Source organism: Oryctolagus cuniculus, chromosome 2 (assembly GCF_051225735.1).
Source record: "Oryctolagus cuniculus isolate XC-2025 breed Fujian yellow rabbit chromosome 2, ASM5122573v1, whole genome shotgun sequence".
Classification (NCBI taxonomy): domain Eukaryota; kingdom Metazoa; phylum Chordata; class Mammalia; order Lagomorpha; family Leporidae; genus Oryctolagus; species Oryctolagus cuniculus.
Window position 1 is genome coordinate 149,584,380 of NC_142868.1, and position 21,074 is coordinate 149,605,453.

Below are 21,074 nucleotides of genomic sequence, written 5' to 3' on the forward strand. Positions count from 1 at the left end.
ATTCTTTAGTTATTTTAAGAAGGAAAGATTCTAGGATATGGAACCATAAATCTTAACTATTCTTTGTACTTTAGAGGCTATTTCCTATTTACCATTTTGTTAAAGCAGGTTTTACTTTATTGAATGATTCTCTGCTTTTGAATTAATGTGGGTTAATTGTTAAAGGGCAAAAATAACAACTGTTGGTAGTCCTTAAGATCAAGGGAAAAATCAAAATGGATGGTATTGTTGATTAATAATAATCAGTAATTTATTAATCTAAATTTATGCTTTTCCTGCACATCCTGTTGCTCCTATACCAACCAGTTCTTTGTTTTAGTAATGATGATGTTTTCTAGGTCTATTAAAGTTAACAGTAAATGGTGCTGAAGGAACAGAGGAGTATGTGTAGTTCTCTCTTTTTTTTTTTTTGATTTCTTTCTTTTTTTTTTTTTTTCTTTAGTAAATATAAATTTCCAAAGTACAGTTCATGGATTACATTGGCTCCCCACCCCCATAATTTCCCTCCCACTCGCACCCCTCCCATCTCCCGCTCCTTCTCCCATTCCATTCCCATCAAGATTCATTTTCAATTATCTTTATATACAGAAGATCAATTCTGTATATATTAAGTAAAGATTTCATCAGTTTGCACCCACACAGAAACACAAAGTGTAAAAAACTGTTTTAGTACTAGTTATAGCATTGCTTCACATTGGACAACACATGAAGGACAGATCCCACATAAGAAGTAAGTACACAGTGACTCCTGTTGTTGACTTAACAATTTGACACTCTTGTTTATGGCGTCAGTAATCTCCTTAGGCTCTAGTCATGAGTTGCCAAGGCTATGGAAGCCTTTTGGGTTCGCCGACTTTGATCTTATTCCTACAGTGTCATAGTCAAAGTGGAAGTTCTCCCTTCAGAGAAAGGTACCTCCTTCTTTGATGACCCGTTCTTTCCACTGGGATCTCACTCGCAGAGATCTTCCATTTAGGTGTTTGTTTTTTTTTATTTATTTATTTATTTATTTATTTATTTATTTATTTATTTATTTATTTATTTTTTGCCAGAGTGTCTTGGCTTTCCATGCCTAAAATACTCTCATGGGCTCTTCAGTAAGATCCGAATGCCTTAAGGGCTGATTCTGAGGCCAGAGTGCTGTTTAGGACATCTGCCATTCTATGAGTCTGCTGTGTATCCCGCTACCCATGTTGGATTGGTCTCTCCCTTTTTGATTCTATCAGTTAGTATTAGCAGACACTAGTCTTGTTTGTGTGATCCCTTTCACTCTTAGACCTATCAGTGTGATCAATTGTGAACTGAAGTTGATCACTTGGACTAGTGAGATGGATTGGTACATGCCACCTTGATGGGATTGTATTGGAATCCCCTGGCATGATTCTAACTCCACCATTTGGGGCAAGTCTGATTGAGCATGTCCCAAATTGTACATCTCCTCCCTCTCTTATTCCCACTCTTATATTTAACAGGGATCACTTTTCAGTTAAAATTTAAATGCCTAAGAATAATTGTGTGTTAATTAAAGAGTTCAACCAATAGTACTAGAACAAAAAATACTTATATCTCACTAGAAATACTTTTGAGTGCTTTTATTCCTGCAAAAGGAAATTTATAGGAATAGCGGAATGATGATACTTCATGTCATACTTTTTGGATGTAAATATTGCTTCATTGTTTTTCATATTCACTTAGGCATGTATTTTATTTTAGTATAGTGAGTAGACTATTCATTGTACTCCATGAAATTAATTGGAAATACATGTTTGATCTAGAGAATGCAGCACTCTCCTGACCTAATGAGTTTTATGATGGAGTTGAAGATGATTTTGGTAAGATTCTTTTTTCTAACACTTTCAAGATTCTGTAAGTCATAATTGTTTTCTGTGACCTTTAATCTTTAAAAAAAATTATATAGAGGTACTCCCAAATGATATCTTACTCAGGAATCAAATACTCGTCCTACTACCTCCCCAGAGTTTTGGCTAGCAGGAAGCTGAAGTCAGGAACCAGAGCCAGACATTGAACCCAGGCCCTTTGATACGGGATACTGACAGTGTCTCAGTGTCTTACCCTCTCTAGATAAATACTTGCCTCTCTGTAACCTTTAAAAACTAACATTATTAGAAGTTAAGACTTGTAAACTTCTAGTCATTTAATGTTTTAATGTGCATAAATGTGTGTGGGTACTTTCATGAAGAATAGAATTATTTGTAGGAGCCAGTGTGAGTGTCTTGTAAGCTGGGTACTCTTGGCACTAGAATAGAGCAGATAGTGAAGGAATAAAATGTACTGCTGGCCTGTCAGAATTTAAAAGAGATTGGGTGTTTATATTTGAAGATACAATAGGATGTATTCATAATTTTGTATACCGCCTCATATTTCTGAAAAATTTTAGTCTCCATTTCATATGTACAATTAAAAACAGTAGTTTATTCAGATAGTCAATTTGCATGTAACACTTGATTTACTTTATCCTATTGACATGTTATTTTCTTAAACATTTTTTATTACACAAGTTTTCCACATAAAATAACAAGGAAGACTATAGTGAATACCAGTTGGCATGACCTAATGTAAGCATTTTGCCCATCATATGTTCCCTTTCCTACTTTGTAGAAGAGATTATAACATTTTTTATAAGATTTATTTATTTATTTATTTGAAAGGCAGAGCTACAGAGAGGCAGAGGCAGACAGAGAGAAATGTACCCCATCTGCTGGTTTACTCTCCAGATGGCCACAATGGCCAGAGCTGCACCAATCTGAAGCCAGGAGCTTCCTCTGGGTCTCCCACACGGGTTCAGGGGCCCAAGCACTTGGACCATCTTCTGCTGCTTTCCCAGGCCATAGCAGAGAGCTGGATTGGAAGTGGAGCAGCTAGGACTCAAACCAGCACTCATATGGAATGCTGGCGCTGCAGGTGGCAGCTTTACCCACTTTGCCGCAGCGCCAGCCTGAGACTATAATATTTTAAAGGAAATCCTAAACATTGTATCCACTCTTCCCTAAATACTTGTATGTTAGTGTATATGAATATCTCTTAATAGTTATATGCTTTTAATCTTTTGAAAAATGCTATTATAACTCTAGTGAAGTTGGGGCTGGTACTTTGGCATTGCTGGCATCCCATATTGGAGTGCCGGTTCAAGTCTTGGCCACTCTGCTTCTGATCAGCTCCCTGCTAATGTGCCTGGGAAAGTAGCAAAAGATGATCCAAGTACTTGGGTCCATGCCACCCACATGGGAGACCTGATGGAATTTCTGGCTCCTGGCTTCAGCCTGGCCCAGCCCTGGCTGTTGTGGCCATTTGCAGAGTGAACCAGTAGATGGAAGGAATCTCTCTCTGTCTCTTCTCTCCCTCTCCCTTTCTGTCACTCTGCCTTTCAAATAAAGAAGTAAATTTTTTTTAAAGCTATACTAGTATATAATTCTTAACAATTTTTTTTAACTAAGATCTAAAACAGAATTTGACAAAACAGTTAACAGTTTTTGCAGCAAAACTTATACACACAGGCATTTCTTTCCTTTTGTTTTATGCTTTGACAAGTAAATCTGTGGTACTTCCAGTGAATTTAACAATAATCCTTAGAGCTGATTTTTTTTGTATCTGAATCCACACAAAGTCCATACATAATATTAAGTTGATATGTCTCCTAAGTCTTATATAAGACTTACATTATAACAGCATCTCCTCTTCACCCATTTCTTTCTTTTTTTTTCCCATGCAATCTACATGTAGAATAAGCCTAGTTACGTGTCCTATAAAGTTTCCCACATTCTGGTTTGGGCATTCATAATATTTGGGTCAATATCATGGTGCAGCGATTAAGATGCCCCTTGGGATGCCTTCCTTTCATATCTGAGAGTCTGATTCTTTGTCCCCACTCTGCTTCTGATCCAGCTTCCTGCTAATGTGCACCCTGAGAGGCAGCAGGTGATGACTCAAGTACCTGAGTTCCTGTCACTCGTATGGGAGACCCAGCTGGAATTCTAGGCTCTCTGCTTCTACTGGGTGTAGCCCCAGCTGTTATGGGGATTTGGGGAGTGAACTAGTAGAATTGGTGACTGTAAGATTGATCTTTCTCTCTCTCTCTATGCCTCTCTCTCTCTGCCTCTCAATACCTGCTTTTCAAATGAGCTAAATAAACATTAAAAACATCTGAAAAAACCACATTCATGATATCTTTTTGACACATTCTTTTACACATTGAGCATCCCTAGTATAAAAACTTGAAATCCAAAATGCTTCAAAATCCAAAACTCTTTGAACATTGCCATGACCCAACAGGTAGAAAATTCCACATTATAAAAGCTTATATTGTTGTTGTTTTTTTTTCTAAAGATCTATTTATTTATTTGAAAGTCAGCATTACATGGAGAGAAAAGGAGAGGCAGAGAGAGAGAGAGGTCTTCCATCTGCTGGTTCACTCCCCAGTTGGCCGCAACGGCCGGAGCTGTGCCAATCCAAAGCCAGGAGCCTGGTGCTTCCTCCAAGTCTTCCCATGCAGGTACAGGGGCCCAAGGACTTGGGCCATCTTCTACTGTTTTCCCAGGCTGTGGCAGAGAGCTGGATGGGAAGTGGAGTAGCCAGGACTCGAACCGGCACCCACATGGAATGCTGGCACTGCAGGCGGTGGCCTTACCTGCTACACCACAGCGCCGGCCCCCAAAGCTTATATTGATATATAATTATATAATTGTTATATATATATAATAACATAATTATGTATAATTATAGATACAATTGTGTATATATAATTGTGTATATACATAATTTATGTATAATTATGTATATACTTGTTATAATGTTAAACAAATTTATTTTTTTAGATTTTTTTTCTTGTTTATTTGACAGAGTTACAGTGAGAGAATAAGAGAGAAAGGTCTTCCTTCCGTTGGTTCATCCCCCAAATGGCTGCTACAGCCGGTGTGTTTCAGCCGGCTCGCTGAACTGATCCAAAGCCAGGAGCCAGGTGCTTTTTCCTGGTCTCCCATGCGGGTGCAGGGGCCCAAGCACTTGGGCCATCCTCCAGTGTCCTCCTTGGCCTCAACAGAGAGCTGAACTGGAGGAGGAGCAGCTGGGACTAGAACCCAGCACCCATATGGGATGCCTGTGGCGCAGGTGGAGGATTAACCTAGTGCGCCACGGCACCGGCCCAAATTAAATTTATTTAAAATATTGTTTATAATTTCCTTGAGGCATATTATATGTATAAAAATTATATGAAACAAATGAATTTTGAGTTTAGACTTGGGTCCCATCTTCAGGGTAATTCATCAAATATATACACCCGCGAATAACCCAAAATCTTAAATTCAAAACATTCTGGTTGCAAACATTCTGGATAAGTGATACTCGACCTCTATTTGTTTCACCATTGGATCTAGAGGTTGCTGCTGAATTGGATTTGCTTACTCTGATGAGAATACTTGGTGTTCTGTACTAACAATGTTAGGAGGCACGTGATGTTAATGGTTCAGCATAGTAAAGTTAAAATTGACCAATAGCTGTAGAGGCAGGTAATGTAAAGTTTTTCATCAGCCTATCACCTGGTGATTTTATAAATGGTGATTTTAAAAAATTCCATCATCTGCATTTACTATGTGGAAATCTCTAGTGTACTTTTCATTGATTTTTTTTTTTTTTTTGGTTAATTTGAGATACAGCTCATACTAAAGAGATAGGGTAAGTAGAGATAGGATAAGTGCTTTTTTCTTTTTTTAAACATCAGTTTTTAGAATAATGAGTTGGTGCCTAGCAACTGTCACAGGGAACTAAATACTTCAGTATCATTATGAACTGATTAACTTTAATCCTTTGCACTCCTTTTTTTTTTTTTATGCTTAAATTATCTCAATTTGGGCTATATAAGCCCTTTCGTGTTGGTTCCTGAGTGTTTTTTTTTTTTCTTTCCTAATTATTAGTATTTGAAAGGCGGAGGTTCAGAGACAGAGATGTTGCATCTACTGGTTCACTCCCCACATGGTTGCAACAGCCAGGGTTGTGCAGGCCAAAGCCGAGAGCCCAGACTCATTCTAGATCTCTTATTTGAATGGGTGTTAGGGACCCCAATATTTGAGCCATTTCTTGCTGCCTCCTGGAATGAGGATTAGCAGAAATGTAGGAATAGGAAGTAGAGCCAGTACTGTACCTAGGTGTTCCCAAGTGTGATGTGGGTATCTTAAGTGACATCTTAACCACTGTGCCTGTGGCCGCCTCAAGTTCTTTTTTTTTTTTTTTTTTTTTTTGGACAGGCAGAGTTAGACAGTGAGAGAGAGACAGAGAGAAAGGTTTTCCTTCGTTGGTTCACCCCCCAAATGGCTGCCACGGCCAGCGCACTGCTCTGATCCAAAGCCAGGAGCCAAGTGCCTCTCCTGGTCTCCCATGCAGGTGCAGGGCCCAAGCACTTGGGCCATCCTCTACTGCCCTCCTGGGCGAGAGCAGAGAGCTGGACTGGAAGAGGAGCAACCAGGACAGAATCCGGTGCCCCTACCAAGACTAGAACCCGGGGTGCCAGCGCTGCAGGCAGAGGATTAGCCAAGTGAGCTGCGGCGCTGGCCCATTACACTCATTCTAAGTATTCTTTCTGGCTGGCGCCATGGCTCACTAGGCTAATTCTCCACCTGCGGCACCGGCACCTCAGGTTCTAGTCCTGGTCAGGGCGCCGGATTCTGTCCTGGTTGCTCCTCTTCCAGTCCAGCTTTCTGCTGTGGCCCGGGAAGGCAGTAGAGGATGGCCCAAGTGCTTGGGTCCTGCACCGGCATGGGAGACCAGGAGGAGGCACCTGGCTCCTGGTTTCGGATTGGCGAAGTGCGCTGGCCGCAACACACCTGCCGTAGCAGCCACTTGGGGTGTGAACCAGCAGAAAAGGAAGACCTTTCTCTCTGTCTCTCACTGTCTGTCTCTGCCTGTCAAAAAAAAAAAAAAAAAAAAAAAAAAGTGAGTGTAATTAATTGTCATTCATATTGATATTTACAGCTCAAATTGGGCATTATAAATATTCTGCTTTTTCTCTGAAAATGTTTATTTCCAGTGATATTATGTTTTTTGTTATTCTTTACTAGGCCTTTGCTATATCTGTATTTACACTTGTTCACATAAAAATAACTGCTGCTACTGCCACTGACAACTGAAAGCAGTTTGATATTTCCCATGGTTGTTTTTGAGACCTTTTATTCTCAGTATCAGTGACTGTTTACTGAGAAACCTGTTGCTAGAAAGTTTATTTTTGTCTTTTTTAAATTCTTGTAACAACCTTCTGAGGTAGGGCTGTGATAAAATGGGATGTGAGTAAAGAGTTTAAAATCAATTTCTGAAGTTTAAATATTGATTTATGACTTTATGACCCCTAATTAACAAGAGTTCTCAAAACTATTAATTTTTTCAAAGGCCATGGTGCAAGAAATTTTAAAAAAGGTAAGGTGAAGAAATGGAGCGTATTTGGTTTAAATTCCCTTGTTATTGTAGGAAAATGTCTCATCTTTTTATTTCTAATAAGTTATACCAACTGAGGACTAAGGGAACCAGAGTAAAACTATATATACCATGTTTTATTAAGCTCTTATTACTGAGATTAACTTTATTAGATTTTAAGTTATTACTCCATTTACTTTTGAAGAAATACTAGTTGTAAACTAAAATGTTAACATCTCTGATTTATATTATTCAATACATTTGTATTTCTGAATAAGATTCTATGTTTGAATTTTCATAAACTGGAGAAAGTTGATGATTTTATAGCTCATTGGATGTGGTGTACCTGAAAATGTAAGAATCATTAATTTATTTTTTAGCCTATGTTGTTAGAAATTGGCTTCCTGCAATGTCATCACTAGAGACAGTTTTGAGGAGGATACTGTAATGAAATTTTGTAAATCTGTTTATTCCTAGTTATTACTAGGAAACTTAATAGTTCATTACCTATTTAATAAATAATTATACTTTTTTATTTTTTATTTTTTGACAGAGTGGACAGTGAGAGAGAGACAGAGAGAAAGGTCTTCCTTTGCCGTTGGTTCACCTCCAATGGCTGCCATGGGCGGCGTGGTGCGGCCCGTGCACCGCGCTGATCCAAAGTCAGCCAGGTGCTTCCCCCTGGTCTCCCATGCAGGTGCAGGGCCCAAGTACTTGGGCCATCCTCCACTGCCCTCCCTGGCCACAGCAGAGAGCTGGCCTGGAAGAGGGGCAACCTGGACAGAATCCGGCGCCCCGACCGGAACTAGAACCTGGTGTGCCGGCGCCACAAGGCGGAGGATTAGCCTAGTGAGCCACGGCGCCTGCCAAATAATTATACTTTAAAATAATCCATGAAGTAGCTTGTTTTATTTCTTAGAGCTGAGCCACTGAGAGCTCAAGATCTCATAAGTTGAAAATATTAAAAGTCAGGATTTGAAACTTTTCTTTGTGAAATGACCCTTTCTAGTGTGCACAGTTTCTTCCTCCTCTGTGGAAAGTGTATTCCTTGTCTTCCTTCACCCACTGTGCTCTTACGCATGGAGTGGGAGTGAAGATTCCCACCTATCATATTGAAGTGCCTGAGTTCAGGCTCCAGCTGCCAATTACACAGCTTCCTGGTAATGCAGACCCTAGGAAGAACCAGATGATAGTTCAAATAATTGAATCCCTGCCACCTATTTGGGATACCTGGATTGAGTTCCTGGCTGCCAGCTCTGGCCTGGCTCAGTCCCAGCTGTTGTGGGATTCAACTATATTTCTGGGTAATTTTAAAATTTATTTATTCGAGAGGCAGAGACAGTAACAGAGAGCTTCCATTCACTGGTTGACTCTAAATGCTTGTAACAGCTGGAGCTGGGCCTGGGTAAAGTAGGAGCTGGGAACTCAATCCAGATCTCTCATGAAAATGGCAGGAATCCATTTACTTGAGGTATTGCCATTGCTTCCCAAGATGTACATTAGGAAGAAGCTGGAGTTGAGCTGGGTGTTGAATAAGTACCCCAATATGGGATGTGGGTGTTTTAATTGCTAGGTAGGACAAATGCCTGCTCTTACAGAATATATTTTAGTAATTTTGTGCATGAAACGAAGTTTCACAGTGTGGAATTTTGCACTGCTGATATCATGTTAACATTCAAAAATTTTCAAATTGTGTAGCATTTTGAATATTGTATTTTTGGATTAAGGATGCCCAACTTGCAATAGGTTTTGATAATGCAGATCATATGAACATCTGAGTAATCTGTAGAAACATTTATTTTTACTTTCCAAATAAGATACTTGTCTAGGTTAATAACTTTGAAGTTATTGGTATTTTTCAGCCTCATTAGTTCTAGTGACATCAATGTTTTTAAAAGTAAAATTTAGTTTTGATTGTGGGAGCCATTTTAACAACATCACAGGTGGGATTCGCAAGGACAGGGACTCTAGATGGATGGGAAAATATTGGATGACTTAGAAGTGAAACAAATTAGCAGATAGATGCTTATTGTGACAACAAGTGGTTTTGTTTGCTAGGATATGGTTAATAATGGTATACAAATAGTATGGGCAGTGTAGTTAGGCTTCAAACTTTTCTTTAAAAGCACTTTTTAAAAAATTGCATAGATATGTCAAGCATCATCTCCACAGGAGTTGAAAGTGAAGGCTTGAAGATGAGATTTCTGCCCCCCCATCTTTAATAGGCATTATAGTCCTGGAGAATAAATATTAAAATCTTACAATCTTTGTGTGTTATAAAAATTGACATTTTGCATGACCTTCAGTGCAGTCCTTTTACTTTTCTTGAGAAGGGGCATAAAGTCAGCTAGATTTTCTATAAAAATAATGGACACTTTAGTTAGGCACTAAGAAGATAATGAAATTGTGTTCTGTATTTGGTTCTAATAATTCATTGTGTAGCATTCCACAGCTGACTCGTTTTTTGTTTTTCCTTTTAAACAGGGAGTTGCTTTAAAGAATTCTCAGGAGATACCTGTGCTAACTTCACCTCCCCAGTTCTATTCAAGCCTTATTGAAGAGATAGGAACTCTTGGTTGGGATAAGTATGTCTAGTTAATTTCAGTTCAGTACACTTCCAGTTTATCATTTTGTTTTACATCTGTTTTTACTTAGTGATTTGTTGTTAGAATATCTGATCCTTACTGTTACTGTGAGTCAGAGAGGGATATCATAAACAGTTGACCTACAAAGTAAAATGCTAAGCATAATTTGTAAAAACTGACATTTTTATGTACATAGTAAGATGTTACCATAATAGATATTTTCACTGATCATATAACATTATTCTGAATGTTACTAAATTATTCAGTGTCTGAAAAGTGATGCCTAGAAATGTGAAAGAGAATGAAAAAAATTATATTTTTGATGTATATATGTAGGTAGTTTTGGTTAATAAGCAATTTGGCCTGCCTAAATTTAGTATATAGCACTTTAAGTGCTTTTGTGATTTGAGAAGTGAATTTTAGCAACCAGAGTTTGAAAGAATCCTCTGGCTTCCTTTGGAAAAAAAGGTTGTGTAAAGAAGTTCACTAAATGGTTATGTGGTTGTTAAAATTTCATCCATAAGCCACCTGGAAAAAATTGATGATTTGGTTGATATTCAGTTGCTGAATTTAGCTCCCTTCCTAATGCAGATACTTTGAAGCACATTTTATTAGGTGTAGTACCATCTTTCTATTTTGACCTAAAGCAGCAGTAAAAATATGCTAGTTTAATTCCTGTAACTTTTTACCACTGTCAGTTGTATTGTAGTATTCATTTATTATTTGAGGTTAGATTGTATCTGTTACTTAGATAAAGGCTCATTTTTCGTTACCATGTAGGAAGAATGTGAGTTTTCTACTGGTAAATTTTTCTGAGTATGTTTAAAACATTTTATTGTTCAACTGTTTATTTTTTATTTTAGTTATTTTATGATTTGCTCTTTGACAGCCAACCTAAGAAGAATTACAAAAGCTACGAAAACTAGAAAAAAAGCCTTGTAAAAGCAAATGAACATATCTTAAATTAAAAAAATATATGTTCTTTAATATACTTTACATTAGTAGGTGAAGAAAAACTAGAGACAAAACCATATTATAGAGTCCCAGCTTATGCTTTGTGTCTGGAGGGGACACAAATGCAGTGTGATTATCAGAGAAAGAATGCCCGTATCCCTTCTTCCCTGTTTATTCCCCATAGGCCATTGATTTACAGCCATTCCTCCTTTTATCCAGAGGTCATTGTTTCCTTTTACCATTAATTATAGTGAGTGGGTCATACCTTTATAGGTGCATCTCTGTGAAGAGATGGCTTGGCCATTCGTCCTGGCATGTACTTTGGTTAGAATTCTTAAGTTTTTTATGAGTACTTCTTTCTTTGTTTCTTTGTTTGTTTCTTTGTTTCTTTCTTTCTTTCTTTTTTTTTTTTTTTTAACGGGCAGAGTTAGACAGTGAGAGAGAGAGACAGAGAGAAAGGTCTTCCTTACGTTGGTTCACCCCCCCCAAATGGCCGCTACAGCCAGTGCGCTGTGCCAATCCGAAGCCAGGAGCCAGGTGCTTCCTCCTGGTCTCCCATGCGGGTGCAGGTGCCCAAGCACTTGGGCCATCCTCCACTGCCTTCCCGGGCCACAGCAGAGAGCTAGCCTGGAAGAGGAGCAACCGGGACAGAACCAGCGCCCCAACTGGGACTAGAACCCGGGGTGCTGGTGCCGCATGTGGAGGATTAGCCTAGTGAGCCGCGGCACCGGCCTATGAGTACTTTTTGACCTTACTGTTTTCCTGGGTAATAGTCAAAGTGTGTGGATCGGTACTAAGGAGCCCTGAGTATTTATGTACTTGGTTTTTGCCACTACTACAAATTCAGTTGTCAGCTGTTAAAAGTGCACTGAACTCATGATTGCAAATAATAGTGTTAAACTGTAGATGGACTGCATAAAGTCTGTATAATCCAGTTATTTTTTATGTTTTCTAAATTGGATTTTAAAACTGAATTGCTTTATTTTGGTCTGTTGTATAAATTACTTGAGGATACAACTGACTTGCATTAGGGATGTAGAATGAAACAGTCCTGTGAAATGCGGTAGGGATTTTATGTTTGGAGGGCTTCCATTTTATGATACAGCACTGTCTTTCTAAAGAATCATGAAAGAAGTTTTCTCCCATTTTAGATTTTGGAAAAGTCATACTTCTGCATGTCCAACCTTTTTTTTTAATGAATAATGTGACTCCTGTTATTGATTATCCTTTGTTTGCCTTGGCTCTTTGGAAGCTTAGGCTCAGAATTTGTACGCTTTTTAGAGCCACGCTGGATATAGAGTTTACATTTCTGTATGCTGATCTTATCCTGGCTTTTGGTCTGCTGTTCTGCTGTTCTTTTGTTTTTTTGTAAACTGCCTTTAAACTTTTATGGAATGAGTGGTATTAAAAATAAAAAGCTCAAGTTGTCAATTTCTCAATCTCTTAGCCTGGTTTTCCTTCTGACATCCTCATTGAAATTGTGTTTATAAAGATTGCCATTTATGTCAAGTTCCATAAAAACATTTTACACTAACAAATTGATTTCATTACTACAAGCAACCAAACTCCCATAATATCCCCTTCTTCGAGAAAAAAACTCAAACAATACTGCCAAATTTCTTTGTTTTTTAAAATTTTATTTTGGCATTATAAAGGACCTATTTTATTTTTCATAGCAAATATTTTGTGATAACATTTTTAATTTACATTAAAGTCAAAGGCTGCATTAAGAGTTCAACAAGTAAAGTGTAAAAAGAATGTAGTTCAGCAAGAATATGGGAAAGAGCTATAATTAGTAATTGTTCAGAGATGTCAATTTCATTCATTTACAGTAAATTTTAAAATAATCACAGATGATTAAAGCTATAGTAGTATATCATTCTTAACAATTTGACAAAGATATGAAGCATTTGACAAAACTATATTTGCAGTAATACTGTTATAGGCATCTCTTTTTCTTATTTACCTTTTTTTCTTTTTTCCCCAAATTTAACTCCCATATGTAAAGGAGAACATGTGGTATTTGCCTTTCTGTGTCTGGCTTATTTCATTCAAAGTGATATCCTCCAGTTGCAACCATTTTTATGCAAATGATACAATTTCATTCTTTTTTATAGCTGAGTAATAGTCCATTGTGTTTGTATATACCACATTTTCCTTACCCTTTAATCTGATGTTAGACACCTTGATTGTGTATTTTAGGTATTGTGAACAGGACTGCAAACATGGTGGTGCAGATAGCTCTGTGATACAGTGTACTCATGTCTTTTGATCTGTACCCAGTAGTGGGATCAGAGTTCTTCTATAACAGTCATGCCTTTTTTCCAGGCAGGTCTTCATTTATACAGGCTGGAACACATCTTGACTCTTGTATTTATTTTTGTCTAATCAATTATCAAGCCCCACCTAAAATTGTTAGGATGAAAAATTCTGTTTTCCAAGTGAGTCTAATTTTGAATAGCCCTAATTATTGCATTTAAGTCAACCTGTAGTTTCTTTTACTCATTTTTTTTTTTTTTTTACCTTGAAGGTTTATATATTTATTTGAAAGAGTCACAGCATGAGAAATCTTCCATCAACTGGTTGACTCCCCAGATGGCTGCAATGGCCAGGGCTGGGCCAGGCCAAAGCCAGGAGTCAGGAACTTTTTCCAGGTCTCATGCTTGGGTAGCAGGGTCTCAAACACTTGGGTGATCTGCTGTTGCTTTTTTCAGGCTATTGTCAGGGAACTGGATGAGAACTGGAGTAGCCGGGACACAAACTGGTACCCATTTGGGATGCCGGCATTGTAGGCAGCGGCTTTACCCATTGTGCAACAACTCTGGTCCCTAGTCTCTCTTTTTGATAAACTAGTTTATTCCCTTTTGATATCCATAATTGACAGTAATATAGTCATTCACCAACTAGCAAATATATTCAAAAGTTTTTACGTTGTGTATTTGAAAATCAAAACGCATTCTTGTAGAAATTTCTTAAGTGGAAATCCCAATCTATACACATTCTTGTAGAAATTTCTTAAGTGGAAATCCCAATCTATAAGACTCTATTTGGTAACTGAAATTTAGCCATTTGAAGCTCTTAAAAATAGTATGAGGAACAGAAGTGATTGTCTGTTTCATGAAATAATAGGAATAAAAAAGAAAACCCATCTTCTGCATTTTCTTGAGTAATGGACATTATAGACAGATGTATGAAATGAGTTATGTTATATGTTTAACAATTAGTTTCCTATCTGTGGATTCTTTAAACTTCAGAGTACCGGTGTCATCACATTCTACCGGTAGTTTATGCCTCTGTAGATTTCTGCATTATTTATTTGAACCCTAGTTTCTTCCTCTTATTTTTGATTAATTTATTAGAGGGAGGGATGAAGGGGGAGAGGGAGAAGGGGAGATCCATGCATCTCCCATCTGCTTATTCACTCCCCAAATGCCCACAAAGGCCAGGCTGCACCAGGCTGAATGGGAGCTGGGAAATCAATGCAGGTTTCTCACATGGGTGACAGGAGCCAACTACTTGAGCTATCACCCCTGCCTGTCAGGGTCTGTGTTAACAGAAAGCTGGAAATGGAGCAGAGCTAGGACTGAAATTCAGGTGCTCCAGTATTATACCTGGGCATCTTCAGTAGTGTCTTAACTGCTAATCCACTGTCACACATAGTCATTAGTGTTTAGTGCTGTAAAGAACTTTGTGTTCAGTGCTATTGAATTTTCTGACTGGTTTTATGTTCTAATGCATCCTTTTTGCTTTTACTTAAAAATAATAGTGAAAAAATTAAAAAGTAAAAAATGCTAATAGCTAAATTAAAATAGTTCAAATGGTATAAAGTGAAATGCAACTCCTACTTCATCCTGAACTCCAATCTTCTCAGTTTTTTTCCAGTGACATACTCAGTTTTTTCTGTTTTCTTACATGTAGGGAAGCTTCTCATTACATGTAATAAAAATTCTGTTATTACTTACATACAGGCAGTTGATTTTTTTTGGTGAATTTTAAAAACTGTTGCATTATAACATACATACAGAATAGTGCACAAATCTTAAATGTACAGGTTAATGAATTCTCCAAGTCAATGCATTTGTGAAGCAAACATCCACATCAAGAAATAAAATTACTAGACCTTTCAATGTTTTCTCATGTCCCTTTTATTGCTATCTTTACCCAAAAGGTGACCATTGTGCTGTTCTATGCAACAGAGATGTTGAGCTAGTTTTTGGACTTTATGTAAGTGGGATCATACAGTATACAACTTGTACCTGACTTCTTTTGCTCAGCTTCCATATGTGAGATCCATTTGTGGTGTTGTAAATTTTTATTCATTGTGGTTGCTAAGTAGTATTCCACTCTATCATTGGCATTTATCTTTTCTACTTTTAGTGCTTGAATTGCCTCAAACTTTTGGGTGATACTTCTGCTGTGATCATTCTTGTATATGTACAATATAGATATGTATCATTTCTGTTGGCTGTATAACTAGTGTGGAATTGCTTGGTTATAGAATATATGGGTGCTAAGGTTTCAAAGTTATAAAACTGGCTCCCAAAACGTTTGTACAAGTTAAATATCACTAATCGAGAAATCTGAAATGTTCCAAAACATGAAACTTTCTGAACTCCAACATATAATGCTAGAGTGGAAAATTCCATACCTTGGAGCTTTGTTTCATGAACAAAATTATGAAAAACATTATATAAAATATCCCTCAGGCTATGTATATAAGGTGTACATGAAACATAAATGAATTACATGCTTAGATTTCGGTCCTACCTGTTTCATCTTATGTATGTGTAAATATTCCAAAATCTGAAATCCAAAACTCTGGTCCCAAGCATTTCAGATAAGGGATAATTAATATTTTGAGGTATAATTAGTTTCCTTTGTCCAATAAGGTTGAGCACCTTCCTATGTGTGTATTTACTATCTTTGTATCCTCACTTCTGAAGTGGTGTTTGAAATCTTTGAACATATTTTTGGATGAGCTTGACTTCAGTTCTTTATGTGTTCTCTTATGTATTCTGAATATGATTCCATTGTCAGCTGTTATTGTTAGAAACATATCATCTCTGTAAATTACTATTTTAGTCTTTTAAACAAGTTTTATTCATTTGAAAGGCAGAGTGACAGAGGGGGAGGATGAGAGAGAGTTTACATCCTCTGATTTACTCTCAAAAGTCCACAATAGCCAGATCTGGGCCAGGCCAAAGTCAAGAGCCAGAAACTCCATCCTGGTCTTCTGTATGGGTGACAGGGGCCCAAGTGCTAAGACCATCTTCTGCTGCCTTCCCAGTTGCATTAGCAGGAAGCTGGATTGGAAACAGCAGCTAGAACTCAAACCAGCATTGCCGTATGGGATGCTTGTGTTGCAAGTGGTGGTTTAACCTATTGTGCAATGCCTGCCCCTCTGGTGTTCCATTTAGGAAGTATTTACTGACCTTATGGTAATCCTGTCAATTTCTATATAAACTTCATTAGATTTTTAATTGAATAAATAGATCTATTTATGGAAAATTAACTTCTTTGTTATATTGATACTTTAGTCCATGAACATGGGATATCTTATTTTTAGTCTTTTAATTTTGTTGACTCTTGAGTTTTCTTGTGTTCTAACCTCTCTTGTTAGATTTATTCCTAGATTTTATGTTATTAAATGATACTATAGGGCCAGCATTGTGGCACAGTAGGTTAAGTCCCTGCCTTTAACACCAGCATCCCTTATGGTTGCCAGTTCAAGCAAAGAGAGGCAAAGGCAGAGAGAGAGAGCGCTTCCATCCGATGGTTCACTCCCCAGTTGACCACAACGGCTGAAGCTGCACTGATCTGAAGCCAGGAGCCAGAAGTTTCTTCTGGGTCTCCCACATGGGTGCCAGGACCCAAGGACTTGGGCCATCTTGTACTGCTTTCCCAGGTCATAGCAGAGAGCTGGATCGGAAGTGGAACAGCCAGGTTTCGAACCGGCACCCTTATGGGATGCTGGTGCTTCAGGCCAGGGCTTTCACCCAGTGCACCACAGCACCGACCTGTTGCTGTGGATTCGTTCTGAGAGGAGGGGTGCCGTGGGGGCAAGAGGCGCAGAGTCACCACACAGACCCTGGGAGTCGGGTGAAAGCGGGCCAGAGGTGAGCAGTTGACAGACTTGTTTATTTCAGGTGGTACAGCAGCTTAAATAGTTGAGGCAGCCAATCCCGTCAAGGGGCAGCTTATTCCCTAACCAATCACAGCCGGTTGCCAGATGGATTCCCAGGGGGTTTTCGAAGCCATTCCTGAGTAACTGACACTCAGTTGCCAGCGGCCATCTTGGCATGGCCTCCTCATTCCACCACACTGGCCCCCTGATCTCCCTTTCAGACTCAGAAGTGTCATAGCTTCATTTTTAAAATGCATTCATGTAATAATCACAAGCCCCTAGATAATTCAGAGATTTAATGGTTTTACCAGAAGTGAGCTGATGCTTTCTTCTTTTTTAGACAGCACATTTACCGTGTAGAATGAGTACAGTTCATCTTCTTGGCCTTTCAGTTTTGTTTTGGTAAGGGGCTGAATTTTACTACAGCTGATGATCTGCTGAACATACTAAGTAAGACTTTTGATTATCTATCTATGTTGGATACTGATTGGTGGTGATGTTTTCTGTAATTCCTAATGCATTTCAAAGAATTACAATATTGGAAATGGAGATATATACTTGTTTATATTGAATTATTTCCAATGATTAGACCAGAGTTTTACTTCTGGATTATTAGCTGTGTCACCTTGAGCAAGTAACTTAACCTCTCTGATCCACATTTCTTCATCTTTCAAATGAAACTAATTATGCCTAATAAGATTAAAAAGAAACATGTTGTGAGACTCACCTAGCTCCTTGCAAAAAGTAGGTATAAGGTTGTTGAGACACTAATTCACCCAAGACTGTCAGACTATATCTTAATTTTATAGTACTTAATTAGTATTATGATTTAATTATTGCCAATAGTGATAACACACAATAACAGGGATATTAATCAGTATGGTTTTCATTTTAAACCACCTTTGACGGTAGAGTGATTTTTCTTCATATATAGCTGAGTCTATAACTATAAATTATCTAGTGAAAAAATTGCCTTAAGAGTAGGCACATAGGTAGAAATATGGAACTTTCAGATTACTTATAACAAAGCTTATTTGATCAGCATGCTAAAACTTGCAAGGTGAGTATGAAGGTGAAATCCTTTGTGCTACAGATAATTTAGGAAGTTTCTTAGAGGTGATGGCTGTTGGGACAAGCTTGCAAGGAATGCAGAGAGCCCTTTGGGAAGGTGTGGGAAAGGAATGGTTGCAGTGATGGAAATAGGCAGTTCATTTTTGAATCTTGTTGTAGATCAGTTGCTCACTTAAGAGAGTTAATGTATGCCTTAATATAAATTAGATCTCTATATTGTGATTGGAACTCATGGAACATTTAAGTAAGAGTTTGATATTGAAAAGATAAGACTAATCTAGAAACAGAAGGATGCATGGGTATATGGATGAAACAAACACAGTTATTAAAGGGATTTAGTATAATCGAGGTATGAAGTAGTTAATGCTTAACCTTGAGAGTGGCAGTGAAAATGAAACTTTCATGCTTTATTAAGATATGAAGTGAGTCTGCATTTTGATGCAATCTGCTTTTGATGTTATTACTACTTAAGTGTATCTAGATGACTAAAGAAAAACTAAATGATTTAGGCTGCTGGTCAAAATAAGCGTGTGTTTCAAGAGATATAAAGCACATTTCTTCTGCTTGTCTGTACTGATAACACTGAGCTATTAACGTGAACAATAAAAACTTCCCTGAAGCTTAAGTATTAGCATCCTTTTCAAATGTTTGAAAAGCTTTAATTCTCAAGTTTAGTGCCTTTTATTTATTGCAAGCAGGCTTATAAAAAATGTAGTGAATGATAATAAATACAAACTACAGTGCCAAAAGTGTAGTGCTTTATTTCTTTAGATTTTATATTTTATGTTTATGTTTTCTTACTCAATTTTAGTATATGCTTAGCTAAGTGATAATACCTGACCTCCTACTCAGTACATTTTAGTGTAATTTTGTGGACATTTTGGTGGCAGATGCTACCAAACGACTTTAAATAATTTTAATAACTTGAAAAATTTGCACTTTCCAGTGATGAAAGCTTTTTAAATTTATTATTTGAATGGATATTTTGTTTAAATGACTAAGTTATATTCTGCCCAACTAAGGCAGAACATTTGAAGCAGTTTTTCTTCGAGATGCTGATCTGGTGTCACTTGTAACAGGTTATCACCTGTTTGATAAATCCAATGCCAAAATATTCTTTCCTATCATGACTAGATAAAAACATGCTTGATTATTAGGGGGCAGGTTAAGATGATATTAACAAAGAATTCAGATTCTTAGTCCAACCAAGACAGAATTTTATTACTATTATTTCACATCCAGAGGTGGGCAGATGGTTGAATGCTTGGTGGCTGTACTCCACAGGTTATTCAGGAATCCATTTTTATTTTGCGTCTTAGCCATCTACTGTGGTTGTGGTGTTCAGTGTAGCAGCCACTTGCAACATGTGGGTATTACAATTTTTATTTGAATTAGCTAAAATAAAAATTCATTATCCATATTAGCCACATTTTAAATCCTCTGTAGCTGCCTGGAGCTAATAGGTCCTGGTCTAGATGGTGCAAACATAGAGTACTGTAATTAGAGATTTTACTGATAAATACTGCCCATTGTTTCTGCTCCCACAGTCTTTGCTGACTCAGACCTGTCCAACTTCCGGTGAATGAGGGAGGGAGTAAGGAAGGCATGGTTTGGTTAACAGGTCACCCAGAAGATGCACATATCACTTCAGCTTGCAGCCCCCTGGCCAGCGTTTAGTTATATGCTAATACCATGTTTGTACAAGGGTACTAGGAAGAATCGCTAGCTAGGTGGATGTACCTTGCCAAAACCTGGTTTAGTTGGAGATAGGATAGGGACAAGGATTCTATTACCAAAAAAGGGAAGATGAGAATGAGTCCTGTAGGACAGCTGGTGGTCTAGGTCACATGTACTCAAGATGTAAATAATCACAGGAAGATTTCTCCATACCCACCAAAATAGCAGGAATCGTCAAGTGTAAAATATTGTCCACCCTCCCTCCTTGGTTGCTTGCTGTCTCTGGATGTATTCATCATCATTATGTTTAGGGCTTATAATGAAAAGCAGTCTTTTCCCATACTGTTTCTTAGCCCCAGTTTTATTCTTTGGGTCATTTTGAAATGTTAAGGTATATATATTCCATGCATAAATAATATGCATTTAATGTTTCTCAATTTATTAGTGCTAGGAATTACTAATTACTATAACAAAAAACACTTAGCTCATATGCTACCTTTCTTCCGTATTTTAAAATTTATTAGCTTTAATAGTTCTTAGTCTTTTTTCACATCCATTCAGTTAAACGTGGTACTCTAAACTCTCAAATAAGCATTACAGATCCTGTTGTTACTTATCTTCCCTCCTGATATCTTCCTCCTCTCCACTTGCCAGTTTTTGTCATCTCTTCCTTTTAAATTGTAATGGTCTAATACATATATTAACAGTAGCTTCAGCTTTGCCTATTGCTGAATTCTAAAAATTACAGTTTAATTTTTTGTTATAATTTTTCACCAAACAGTTATAATTTGTAACACAGCTTTATTATTTACAGTTTAAAGTGTCCTCGTTTTGGTTTCTTGCCCTTTAAGAAAATGCCCCATGATTTCTACCAGTGTATCAGTCAGACTCTGTGGTCTTGAGACTGCTGTTGCCAACTGCTCCCTTCTTGGGCCCTCTTTTTCTTTTTCATTCAGTGCTTTTTCTTTTTTTAAGGATATTTATTTATTTGAAAGAGTTACAGAGAGAAAGTGAGGCCGGGAGGGAGGGAGGGAGATCTTCCATGTGCTGGTTGACCATCTACTGGTTCACTCCCCAATTGGCCACAATGGCTGGAGCTGAGCTGATCCAAAGCCAGGAGCTTCTTCTGGGTCTCCCACGTGGGAGCAGGGGCCCAAGCACTTGGGCCATCTCCCACTGCTTTCCCAGGCTATAGCAGAGGGCTGGAATGGGAAGTGGAGTAGCCAGGTCTCAAACTGGCACCCATA

At 37.9% G+C, this 21,074-nt stretch overlaps 1 protein-coding gene across 16 annotated transcripts in view; it reads left to right on the forward strand.

Moving 5' to 3' along the window:
• Positions 1–21,074, forward strand: part of FANCL (FA complementation group L) — an 82,914-nt gene that overhangs the window by 14,551 nt on the left and 47,289 nt on the right. For 5 of the 16 annotated variants that reach the window (XM_051838710.3, XM_051838736.3, XM_051838725.3 and 2 more), the window contains 3 exons: positions 1,776–1,832; positions 7,393–7,419; positions 9,901–10,001. The exons of 2 other annotated variants lie outside the window; for them this stretch is intronic. In XM_051838710.3, the coding sequence (XP_051694670.1) occupies positions 1,776–1,832; positions 7,393–7,419; positions 9,901–10,001 (185 nt within the window). The remainder of the gene's footprint in view (positions 1–1,775; positions 1,833–7,392; positions 7,420–9,900; positions 10,002–21,074) is intronic. 9 more of the 16 variants (XM_051838724.3, XM_070069701.2, XM_070069702.2 and 6 more) reach the window with 3 other exon arrangements.